The sequence below is a fragment of the Oryzias melastigma genome, linkage group LG8 (genome assembly GCF_002922805.2).
Source record: "Oryzias melastigma strain HK-1 linkage group LG8, ASM292280v2, whole genome shotgun sequence".
In the NCBI taxonomy this organism is placed as follows: Eukaryota; Metazoa; Chordata; class Actinopteri; order Beloniformes; family Adrianichthyidae; genus Oryzias; species Oryzias melastigma.
The window spans coordinates 9,130,552-9,143,470 of record NC_050519.1 but is presented as its reverse complement, the minus strand read 5'-3'; the positions used below and the strand labels follow the sequence as shown (position 1 = coordinate 9,143,470).

Here is a 12,919-nt window from a genome sequence, read left to right as displayed (position 1 = left end):
TCCGTTTAATATTTCAGGATGCAGTCTCTGAAAATTTGACCAGAACAACTTCAACCTTAAAATGTCATTTTTAGCTGAGTGGTCACTGTTTATTGTGGATGTTTTTGCAACATGGTTGCCACCCAGACCTTGATACACAGAATTCACACTTGCAGTGAAAAAAATGTAAAAAAAAAAATGTGTGAAGCAAATGTGAGCATCACAGAACATGAATGTATTTAGTTTATGTTTTCATGGGCCACTTAGCCATTCTCATCCACACGCTGACCACTACTTTGCTCCAGGCTTCTGTGAGCTCTAAATGACCTCTGTTGCTGTTTTCTGTTTTTGTTGAAAGAACAGCCGCCTGCTGTCCTAGAATGACCATCAGCGTTCACGTAGACCAAGCTATAAATAAGACTTGAGGGTTTTTTGAAGAATGCATAAAAGAAAGGAACCTTAATACTTAACACAACAGGCATGGCCAACATGGCAACTAACCAGTTAAAAGCTGTCCTGTTGGACACTGATTACATTTGTTATACATGCAGAACAAAGTGACAGCACATTTACATTACATATGAGCTTGTGTCTCCCATTCCCTTTAGAAACTCATTTTCTGATTTACGATGGCTGACTAATGGATGCATAATTTTCTGTAAATATTTTGGTTCTTCTTAAAATGCAAAGGACATTATTTGTATGTTTGCTGTCAAAAGTGTATAGAAAGATCAGCTTGACTGGTGGAATGAATATCATCTCTTATATCACATTCTCTCCCCCACTTTCTCACTCTCCTTCTGTGTGCGTGTGCTGGAGGCTGCAGGACTCCCAGAGGTTTATGTCTGTGACTCTAAGCAAGAGTGACATTTCTCTGACAACACCCAGAACAGGCACACTCATGCACGTCCACACACACTCTTCCTGCGCACACACATTGTCTTTTTTTCCTTCTTCCCCCTCTCCCCTTTGCTCTGCAGTTCGCAAACATGTCAGCAGTGGGATCCACAGCAGACAAAGACCCAAGCATTGCATGCAATCGATTCCTACAAGCAATGCTGAGGCTATTAAAGATACTATGTTTTTATGGTGGGAGTGACAGACACCAATTACAGCACAGACATGGCCGATTATTTGATCACTGCCGGGTAAAGCGTAGCCAGTTAATCCGGGGACAACAATCGCTACTGTTCTGGTTAAAGCAATGGATCGGGCTTGGTGTGTTTCTCAGAACGTCCGTCTGTTCTCTTTTGCAATGCAATAGGCACCTCCTGACCAGTTTTCAGTACGACCTTCCTTTTCCCGACTCGATGAATCTTTTATGAGTATGGCAATGTGGGTTTCTGAGTAGTAGATTGGAATATAAATACGGCTGTTATGCCTAGAGCTCCTCTTCCTGCCCTGATACAAAAGCTTTCATAAAACCGAGCAGATTGGGCAAGCTTCTACTTGAACAGTGCCGTTCTCATCTCTTCCCCCTTATAAGCAGAAACACATCAGAAAGTGTTGTGTGTTCTCAAACCCCAGACTGAGATGATGCTTCCACCTTCTCTTTCGCACGGCAAAACAATGAAAACAAGTGTCAGGAAAATTTATTTTCTGGAAAAGAAGACATGAAAATCTCAGTCAGCTTTTCTGAATTGTTTTCCACTCATAAGATATTTCTATTTCAGGTGGAGTTACAATTGACAGATGCAAAGGATGCAGAAAAGAGGTGATAAACAAAAGAGATTGAATACGGTTATCATTTTTGAACTGTTTTTCACATTTTTTAGAAAATTGGAAGTGGCACCCGTGTTGAAACTAACCAACATTTTCGAGTTTTTATTTTGTGAATAAAGGACTAAGCAGCTCTGCAGAATAAGTGGATGCGAAAGGCAAGAGGAGCTATTAAATCGATGTGTTCTCCACGTGGCACTCTCACGGCCACTCAGTAGGGCCATTGATGTTTGACTGCGCCAAAAGCTTAAAGGTTCAAGTCAGGAAGGCGTGGGAGCCCAGCGGCCCCTAGACACTGATGAATATCAAGCAGGCCGGGAGAGATCCTCTCTGCAGCCTCTCAGTGTTCAAGGTAGAGAGGTTCTTTGATAGAGACCTTACATTACAAGAACAGGGGCGATAACAAGATGCTTCAGAGGACAGGACTGCAGCTTTTCTAACATTAAACTGACTGATTGTAAACCTCCAAAGATTTCTCAGAGTCCACAAAACAGTCCGGTTTGTAGTCCTGGAACACTGATTCTTAAAGTCACCAGTAAAAGCTGGAAAAAAAGAAGAAGCAAGGGAGGTAAAAACTCTGCAATGTTGATGACATACCCTGAAAGAAAATCTGGCTTTGATGGATCACACGAAATTCAAGTAAAAACCGTTTAGCGCTCAGCCCTGCATGAATTTTTAATTGATTGGTGGAATCGGAATCACATAAGTAGGTTAGAGGTTGTTAGTTTAAATTAATTTAATCTCATTAGATTCTGTATTCATCAGATTATGTAGTTTGTCCTTCTCGGTGGACAAAAAAAGGAGGATTTCTGCTGCTTGGATATGCAACCTCAGTTGTTTTGTTGATCCCAGCTCTTCCTTATGTGTTGGACGACAGGCCTGCAACAACAAACATAGCCTCCGATCCAATAGAAATGCCTGAATGCATCACAAAACCTGTTAGATTTCACACTTAATCTTGATGTTTATCAGTCAGATATCGACAGTCATTCACTAACAGTTCAGAGAGATTTTGTAAACTGCAGACCGTGTGAAGATCTGGGCTGATGAAGAGTGTCAGTACAAAGTGAGAGGATGTGAACCGGGTTTGAATCACGGCCCGGTGGAGTAACTGAGCCGAGCTGCCTCACTGCAATTGTGTTTGAGAGACACACAGGAAGGAAGGGACAGAGTAAAGATGGTGGAAATGAAAACTGTAGATTGCTGGCATGGATAGAGGGGAGAAGGAGGGGGACAGCCGGGGAGGGCCTCCGACTGTGCCTGCAGGGTTGTTATTGCTCATATCTGAACCAAACTGAGAAGAAAATTTAGAGGGCTATCACTTTGTCCCCGTGATTTTGTTCTCCTGCGAGCAATGACACCTATTTCAGATTGCCTTTAATTAGCTCGCCGTCACTTAATCAATACGGTCTTGACCGTGACAAAACCGTGGCATGTGCATCCTGTCGCTGGGTGACTAAGAAACAGCAAGTAAAAGGATAAAGAGTGAGAAGAAAAGTTAAAAAGAAGTTCCAATAAAATCCTGCTTTCTTGATTCGTGCACGTCTCCATTGACAATCCATTTCATTTGGAAGCCGGATAAAGGTTCTATAATTTGAGAATCAGCTCTAGGATTTAATGTAGCGCTTGCTTTATTTTTTTAAGAGCCGAGTGCTTCAACCACACTAATAGTGATGTGATGAATAGGTATTCAGGAGAGGTCCCCTCATCTTTACGCCTTATTGCCTCAGGCTACTAGCCCTCTCCGGCCCAGCTCTCATTTCTTATCCTCTCAGTGAGAGTAACAGCTTGCAATGAGCTGTTGCAGGATCTTCAGAGAAGAGCACTTCTTAGTTGTCAAGCACATTTTTCTACCTGGTATGTTCTAGATCGATATCTGCTGCTGTCATGCCTAAAGCTGGGTTGATTTTATCTAATTAGCCCAGACTGTGAGGATTAAGCGTGTTGTGATCTTTCCATCCTATAAATACTTTAATGTTTTTCTGTCTGTGTAGAAACTATTGAAACAATCTTACATATTAATCATTGATATTTAAAGGAAATCAACAGTAATTACATTACTCTGCCATATTATAGACATTTGTCACTTGTTAATGATGACTGCATTCCTTCTTGTCAAATTAACAAATATTATTGTTGTGCAGAGCTTTGCCCTTGAGTGTGTGAAATTAAAATTTAGAAAAATAATTGAATCTGCTTCCTCCTGAAATTTCTCAGAAATTATGTCTTCCTTGGATGATTATTGGAGGTTATTTCTGTCTTTTTTTAGACTCCCAATAGGATTGCTGTAATTCTGCACACACGTTTATCCATTTTTCTTGTGGCAGTCAGGCGATAATCAATAACAGCACAGGAACAGGAGGCTGTAGGAGGAATATGCAGCAAGATTTGAGACCAACGAAAAGAAAGAACATTTAAAATTAGCTAAGTCAGTGTCTTCATTAAATAAAAATTTTTTTCCTGCCTGGAATTTTAATGAAAGCCTTTCTGATTATGTCGACTCTGTGCAATGCAAAAGTTCATCATTAACCACTGCGAATCTGCATTTTTTTCTATGCAAAACTCGCTGACTAAATTTTTGCATAATCAGAGAACCTATAGAGCGATTGTTAAATTAGCCAACAGAGAGCGAGTCTTATGATCCAATGCAGCCTCCTGCAGTGCAGCACAACACTCTGAAGGCCACTCTTCACCATATGGGCCTCACCTTTCCACGCACAACATTTCTCATCTCACACTTGGCTACCTCTGCATTATAATATTTAAATAAGCCTCTAATTTCTTCAGTGTATACTCATTTTCTCTGGTTTGTTGATATTTTCTTGCGCGTTTGTTTGTGTAATCACTGAACGGATCAGTGGCCCCTCATTTTGACAATCCAGCAGAGACTGTGCAGATGATATAGCTGCAGTCAGTCTGGATAGCGCAACTATTTTCCCTTTAACAATTCTTCATTTCAGCCGGCGTGGAAAAACTCCATTAAAGTGCACGGAGATGGGCTAATTTGTTTATCTAAAAGTTTCTCTGAAGAATTTTGCCCATAACACTGTCTGTAAATGCAATATCCAGTTAGGGGCTCTTCTGGGATTCCTCTGCACTGCACGCTATGCTTCCCTATTAATGTCTCTCTAATTAAATGTTACAGCTTCCTTGAGTATTCCTGACCTGAAGACAAAGTATACAAATGGAATCAGCTGTGTGTGCTTTGATAAAAAGGCTGGACACTGCAGGCATCGATCCATTTATTACTAATGTACAATACACAAATGATGGCATTAGGTAACTTTTGATCATTTTCTACTGCGGTGCATTATGATCTTCTTGCTGCAAACCCTCAGCTTTTGGCTGAATATCACCTCTCCCCTTTGCACCTTTTTTGCAGTTGTGGCAGAAACTAGGAAAAAATGTCAGCTCATCACCCCACCAAGTCTCAAATGCACAATTTTTGTATTTTCTTTTATTTCTCCCTTTCGCTCAAATAACTTTTTTGTGTCAGTTGTGTTATTCTTTGAATTTCCTCTCTCTGGTGCAACCTCCCGCAGTGATTAGCCAATCATAGATACCTACACTCTTGACGTCTATAAACAAAGATTCAGGTAGAAACCAAAAGAGAACGTGTACACACTTTCCTCACTAGCTACCTCTTTATTTTATCTAGTAAAAATATTTGGTGCAAGACATTCAAGAAGCCATCTGCAAAATACAGGTGGATGTATCTCTGCAGAAACAGAAAAAAGGTTCTATATTCTGTCCTAGACTCGCTCAATAATTGAAATAAAAACAGAGTTGTTGACTTCCTGATCAAAACATCTCTTATAATGTTTGTTTTTTTTACTCTGCTGTGGTTTGAAGGGAAAATTGTGCTGTTACAAGTAAGCATCGGGATTAAAATTACATTATTCTGGGAGGCAGTAAGAAGGCCAGCGCCCCAAATTCAGCAAAGGCCATTTAGAAGAGGAAAATGGCCATGGGGGGCAGCCTCAATTAGAAGGCTTTTTTTCTGAGTCTCACCTCCCGTCTGCAGGGAAGAAAAGGTCCAATTTTATGTCAGTAATTACTGCTTTTTATAGAAAAAGCTGTCCGCATGTAAGAATGTTTGATTAGCTTGATGTGAGAACAGAAGGTTTTTTTGGGGGGTGAAGGGCTGATAGCACTCTACAGTTGGATGCAGAAATAGTTCTGTTTGTAGGACATTATCAGCTCATCGTAAAGGCAAGAAAAAATAATCCTGATAATTGTACTGAATGTATGTCTGTATGTATTTGTCTCTGGGTGTGTTGAGGGAGGTCGGTGCAATTTAGAAATGCGCAGTTTCCTCTGGAAGGGCTTCCATGAGTAGCGCTCAGCTGGTGCTGCAGGAATAAAAAAAAGACCAGAGCCCCAGAATACATGGCTACTGATTGCCACATGTATTTTTTTTTCTTTTTTTATGCCTAAGGGAAGAAGTAAGTCTTTGCAAGCATCCAATCGAGCAATCTGTGATTCAAACATATAAATTCAGCTCCCCAAAAATAAAACTGCTTAAGCCCCCCCAGATATTGTGGAGACTGTAATCAAGGGAGCAATCAAGAGCAATCATTCTTTGTACGAATAAATTTGAATGCATGTTCAGGTAATACACTGAGGAAGCTACTCAATTGACTGATCAAACAAGCTTGCAGTCTCAGGCTTACAGGGGCAGAGACGCTTTTGAAAACTGAAATTTATTCTCATCTATTGCATTCATTTCTTTTATTTATTCTTGGAAGCCAATTAGATATTTTCAAATTTGGACTTCACATGCTCGGATCTATTTAACTAAGTGGACAATATTGCTTAGAAATATTAAAGAAATATGATAAAATTAGAAAAGGTATATTTGAGTGTTTTGTTAGAATACAACAGACGTTTAAGGAACCTAAATGTGCTGTATGTATGTGCCAAACGTAGGACCATCACTGATTGTTTAATTATTATCATTATGCTGTCTGTTTTTTTTTTTTTCATCTTTCCTCCATGTATTCAACATTCGCCAGCTGTGTTTGCAATTGAACACATTTAATTTTACCGTATTGCTTTTCTTCCTGTGCTGTAATGATATGCATACAAACTGGAACATACTCAGAATGAGAAGGAGAGATCTTTTTCTATGCCGATGAGACGAGAGCAAATGTTTGTGATCGCTGAGATTATCTGCCAGTTTGTTTTCGCACGGTTTTAGATTTATGGCCGCTAGTTAAGAAAACAACCGACATACATGCTTCATCTGTGCACTCGGGCCCCCCCACCAATCATCTCCACAGAAGGCTGCAAAGCTGAAAATACTGCGCAGACATCTGTTCATTTGTTGCAGCTACAGTAGACGCTGCCAGACCTCTACGGGCCTGATGCTGTCCTTGTTTAGACTCATGCCATGTTGCTGTCGACTGAAACTATTCCTTTTTATTGTTATACTGTACCATTTTTCAAGACTTACGCTGATTGTATTTTCTCCATTTCATAAATAAATCATCAAGTTTAAACAATTTTTTTCAGGAAAAGGAAGAGCAGGTTTTTGGCAGCACATTACATTCCCCACAGAGGATGGCCTGCAGCGCTGTGGCTATTTATTTTAAGATGACAGAAAAAAAAACAAAATATTTATTTCTGTTCATTAGATCTGATAAGTAAATAAGGAAAAACAAATGCAAAATTAAAATGCCTCGCGGATGCAAAGTCGAATCCGAGGTCACTGCCGGATTCCCTCGGCGTAACAAATGGAAACATGTTTTACCACATGTCAAATGAAGACGTCAGCATGTTTACGAAAGTTGTTATCATATGGAAATGTGGAGATAAGTGGGTCCCAAATGCAACAATTAAGACATTCTCAAATCGGAAGCAAAAAAATCGGTATAGCTGTCTTCAACATGACTCAGTCCTAGGAGCAGATTTACTTATGAGTAAAAGAGGCTGAATAACAGTCCAGGAGGAGTATCCTATTACAACTACAGGACTAAATTCCTTCACAGACATTAAAAAACCAAACTGTCATTTATCAGAAATTATGATTTCTTACTTTCACTGAATATTTTTCAAATGACTTCACTGATGAAATGCTCCATATTGCAGGGCACCATGTAAAGAAAGTCTCACATTTGAGCGAATCCCTCAAAGGCTGCAGGGCTGAGCACAAATACTGGTCATGTTCCTAAAGCTCGTGCTGATTAACAAGAGCCTCTGTTCCCTTTGGAATTTCAAATCCCCTGCTTTCAGTAAGTTTTTACCACATGCTTTCAACAATTATGACGAAAACCTGTCTAGAATTCTGACCTGCTGTACTCTCTTTTACCCCTATATTTCTGAATCCTGTGACCATCATTTCTTCTTTGCCACCTGGCATCTCTAATCACCAGCCATCTTGAGCTTATTTAGTGTTTTATATATATATCAAACCCAATAATTTGGCCTTCACAAGGTCATTGATAATACATGAGAATTCATGAGACAGAAAACCAGTAAAAGATCAATATGTAAGTAGTCTGAGTCATGGTCACTACACCTTAAAACCATCATCACTATTTAAAAATCAAACTTAAAGAAGTTTTTCATCCTATACTTATTTAGGACCACAAACGTGAATAAATAGCACTTGAATTTCAAAATAAAATGTCTAAGCACCAAAACAGCTTAGAGGTTCTAATCTATTGGTGGAAATAGTAACATATACATACTGATTGGGCGTGTTTATCCTTCCTGCATGCATGTGTTGATGCAAGTGCACTCTCCGGCTCTCCTGTGGTTTAAGGCTCTTAAAGTAAAACCTCAGATGGGTTTCTATGATCAGAGACCCACAGGAACCATTAATAGATTAAACACTCCATGTTAAAAACACATCATTGTTGCTTCTGAAGAGTACCTTGAGGTGAGGCCTATTTGTGCCATTTAAACGGTTTCCATGGAGACGAGGTCACACTTTGTTAAGGCTATTATTGATCTTGATCCATTTGGAAGGCTGTGGGCCTTCTTGTCCGTCAGCTAATTAATTAATCATGACTCAGTAAAATAGCCCAGTTTCCCTAAAGCCGGATGACTGCAGCATCTTTGAAACCTCCAGCAGGTGCTTGACTTCTGTTCAATCTTACTAGATCTACATCATCCTCTGCGATCAACTGAGGCAGATTTGGGATTTTGTGTTTGGTCTGCTTGATTTTAATGTATTTTGTGTGCACTCCTCCCTGCTGTAAAGTGTTGTTACCTCACGAAGAACTTGCCCTGATGGCCTCGGGATTTTCTGCTCCTGAAGCCCTCCATGGATATGCACAAATGCTTCCATATCTGTGGTTGGTGGGCATTTTCATCCTTTGAACCGATTAAAAATGCCCTTTTATAGAGCTCACCACAGGCAAGGAGAGTGTTTTTTTTCTTTTTTTTGAGATATTCATAATAAAGCAAAAGGCAGTGTTGCATATCTATGTTGCAGCACCAACATATTAAACAGCAAAAAAACATTTGTATGTTGCATGGTTTTTATATTCAGTGTTTTGTGAATTCGAGGGGTTATGATTGTAGGCAAAAGTGATGAGCTCAGTGAGACATGTACAGAGTAAAGCAGAAACATGTCAAATGATGCCCTTTTTTCACACTGCCAAAGGGGCCAAGACAAACAACAGGGAAAAGGAGAGAGTGACGGCTCTCATAGGCAGAAGAAAAGTCACCTAAGAAAAGGAAGAGCGATGAAGAACAGCATGCAACCACACTGCAGTGTTGCAGAGCAAATTAAGCTGCTCAATTATTAGTGTGGAAATAATGAGAAATGCAATGGCTGTACAAATGAATCAAAAAGGATTAAATTAATATAGGTTAAATGGCCGGCTTCCTCTCAGTCTACTATTTAATGAAGGCTTGTTCTGCCAGCAGACTCTGTTCATCAGATGATTAGCAGAGCCTCAAACGTTTCGCAGTATGACAGACTGTCTTCATCGTTTCATTCATTATTTGTTGCATAAGTTTGAAAATGATGACATGTGACCCTTAGGGGGTCTAAGGGGGAGATTTTAACTAGTTCAAAAGAGCTAATCTTAGAATATGAACTTAAAAGAATTTAACATTTCATTTTAAATGATCTTTTCTTTCTCAGAGGATAATTACCATCTAGTTTCTTATATTGAGTACTTCATGTGCAGTTGATTTTTTTCCCCCTCATCACTACTGCATTAAGAGCAGAATATAAAAATGTGAAGGACTCAGTTACTAATTAACTATGAAAGATGCTATCGCCCTGTCAAACAAGCAGAAACCGGTGATTTAGTTGTTATTTATTGTCAATAACAGAATCTCTGAATATTTTTAGATTTAAAAAAAGCTCAAAGATCATTACTGAAATTATACTTCAAGCATAAAAAAGCAGAGGATAAAAATATGCCCTCCAGCTCTGCTTATTAAAAGCCCCTCCAGCTCCCTTTAGATTCCCTCCATCACAACCAACTTCAGGTTTCGATGTGAAAACGCTGAAAAAGTGACAACTTCTTGAATTATTTTCATACATAGGTTTACGCTCAAAGGAAGGGAATGTTGCTTAATAATGCATCAGTTAGAGTAATGCTTGTTTACTGTCTCAGCGGTTCTGTGGAAAACCTGCTCTTACATAATGCATTACAGGTGATATATTTAGCAAATGGTTGAGATTTCAGCCACTGGAACGCTTTCAAAATGTAAACATCGTGTGGCCTTGAAATTATTTCTTGTAACAGTGTTGTTACTCAGCTTATCCTCAGCGTAGTTGTTAGGTTAGACGTGGAGTGAAGTTTTTCAAGGTTACATGAGATATTTTTTGTTTGTTTTTGAATCTTTACTGCCATCTAGAGTATATTTCTATTACTGCATGCTCTTTTGACATTCACAGCTATCCTCACCCATTCTCATTTGGCTCGAGAACAGTGAACCATTTAATCTACTAGATACCACTAATACTCTATTAGATAGAAAAAATATAATTTTTGCAATTTTTTATCACATTTTTTTCTCCAAATTAAGTAAGTCACTACCATCCAAAAAAATAGGTGTTTCAGAACAATTTTATGTTGTTTTATCCTAATAGTTTATCTGACAAAGTCAGCACTGGCTAATTATGCATCCATTAGGAATTGTGCAGAAAAGGCAAAACAATAAGTTTTTTTTTTTTGACTAAATGAGTATAAATTTGTCTTAAATTAACATATGCATTATATTTTATTTTATAGTTTGTGACTTATTAGGTGTTCTTATGAATCCACAGTCACCTGGTTAAGCGTCCACAACCACAATCACCGGCATCCTTTTTTATTATATTTTTGTCCGTAGTTCTGCTGGTAACCACATGGGGCCAGTCTTGCTCCAAAGATGGAAAATGGCACCAAAATGAGAGCCAGCAGGTGAGCTGAAGTGTGCTGACACTTCTTGGATGGAGTGCAGAGAGCTGTCTCTTCTCATATAGCTGTGCGCGCCACACCGAAATGCCCACATCAGTCACCCAGTGTGATTGGTTGCCGAGCCAAGCCCACCCATGGCTGACAAAATGAATAAGTCGGCAGGCCTGGAAAGAAGCGAGTAGGAAGATGACCTGGCCATTTTACCAGAGCAGGCCACTCTGTCATCATTATGCACGGCCGTGGAAGGTGTAAAGTAGTCCTGTATCTTTCTGAAAATTGTTGCAAAGCGAGGCATTAAACAAGGAGGACAAATTCAATACATTTTGCTACTTTTGTACCACTTTATTTGGTATGTTGCTGTAGAGGTGAACAAAGCATTTGAAGCAGACTGCCAAAGAGTTATAAACATGTGTGATGTCTGTCCTGAAACAAATTAGAGTTCCTACTTTTAAAGAAGTGTCGACTTTCCTCATAGCTGAAATAAGTCTAGAAAGATGTGACATTATTTTTAAAAATAAAGTATGTGGTTTATTATTTTAAAGGAAGTGCAAAAAAAATGACAAATTTTCCTGTAAGTTTTATTTAGTTCTTCTATTAGAAAATCTCCCAAATATAACAATAAAATAATTATTTTTGTCACAATTATTGAAACCATAAATTAATCTACGACTTATTTCATAACTAATGAATCTATTTGAAAATTATCACTTCAGTTTGAAGCACAAGAAGAAGGGCAACATCTGTCCAGGAGCAAATAACAGGAAATTGGTTCTCTCAACATGTGAACCTTTACATTCATCAGTTCCTTGCTGAACCAGCTGTCAGTGTCCACACAGGAGCCCCCAGACAACCCTCACATTCATCACACCACAGTCTCAGCCCTCCATTCTGCTCAGTGGTGATGAGACTGCACGACCGCCCGCCTCCAAAGGATGGCACTCACACGCCCGGGGCATTCACATGTCACATAACATTGCAAAAAGATCAGCTCGCTGAAACAAGTCTCTTCCAGATCTTTTTTTTTTTTTTTTTTTTNAAACACAAACTCATGCACACACTCTCTCAGACACCGAGACGTGAGTCATAAAAGAACAGCCAAATGTCAAAGAAAAGGAGAGGGGAAGGAAATGTGTGCAAAACAGGGCTGGCAAAACATGAGCAAAGGCTGATCGGGAGGGGATTAGAATCAGGAGCAGCCAATGTGCGGCTCTGCATCTTGAGGAAAAGAGGGGGAGAGAGATAGGATGTGGGAGAGAGACAGGGGGTGAGGCTGAGGCACTCCGACAGCAAAAGCTCTCAGTCTGATCTGGTGAGCTGCTCCTCTCATAGATGTCTCTGTCCATTCCTTCGACTAACCTGGGGTGTGTGAGTGTGACAACTGAGCCTCAACCCTTCCTGAGGATCTGCTGGGGCTGTAGCAGAAGCCGACTGGCTCGTTTCCTTGCTCGTGCTGTCGGAGCAGAGGGGGAATTGACTGGAGCTGAGGTGTAGCCTAAGGTGGTGCTGCTTGTCGGGCCGTTTTTGCTTGGCCCCATAGAGGAGAAAACATGAGTGTTCCTATGCTTAAGATAGGGGCAGTGCTCAGCACCATGGCCATGGTAACCAACTGGATGTCCCAGACTCTCCCATCTCTGGTGGGACTCAATGGGACCACCATCTCCAGAGGAGGCACCTCAGAGAGGATTGTCAGCGTAAGTACCAGTTTTTTCCCCCCTGTAAGTGTTTGTGGCTTGAATGAACCGAGCAGAGACGGAATTTGAAGGATTAAAAACAGTGACAGCATAGAGAAAGCAAGTCAAGACTGTGGCAGAGTTTGCCTCTACGTTTCATCACAGAAGGATGGAGTGTGCAGA

The 12,919-nt window shown here is 40.0% G+C and overlaps 1 protein-coding gene and 1 long non-coding RNA gene across 3 annotated transcripts in view; one reads left to right on the top strand and one right to left on the bottom strand.

Moving 5' to 3' along the window:
• The window catches only part of LOC112146148, an 18,046-nt gene extending 9,244 nt beyond the window's left edge, over window positions 1-8,802 (bottom strand). Inside the window, exons 1-2 of the long non-coding RNA XR_002919218.2 lie at window positions 8,576-8,802; window positions 8,391-8,493 (exon numbers count right to left, since the gene is read on the bottom strand). This is a non-coding gene — a long non-coding RNA (uncharacterized LOC112146148). The remainder of the gene's footprint in view (window positions 1-8,390; window positions 8,494-8,575) is intronic.
• Window positions 1-12,919, top strand: part of olfm2a (olfactomedin 2a) — a 43,956-nt gene that overhangs the window by 7,090 nt on the left and 23,947 nt on the right. The window contains exon 1 of one of the 2 annotated variants that reach the window (XM_024271828.2): window positions 12,109-12,757. The exons of the other annotated variant lie outside the window; for it this stretch is intronic. Within the exon in view, the coding sequence (XP_024127596.1) occupies window positions 12,614-12,757 (144 nt within the window). The 5' untranslated portion in view covers window positions 12,109-12,613. Of the gene's footprint in view, window positions 1-12,108; window positions 12,758-12,919 lie in introns of those variants that run through there. 2 annotated transcript variants of the gene reach the window in all.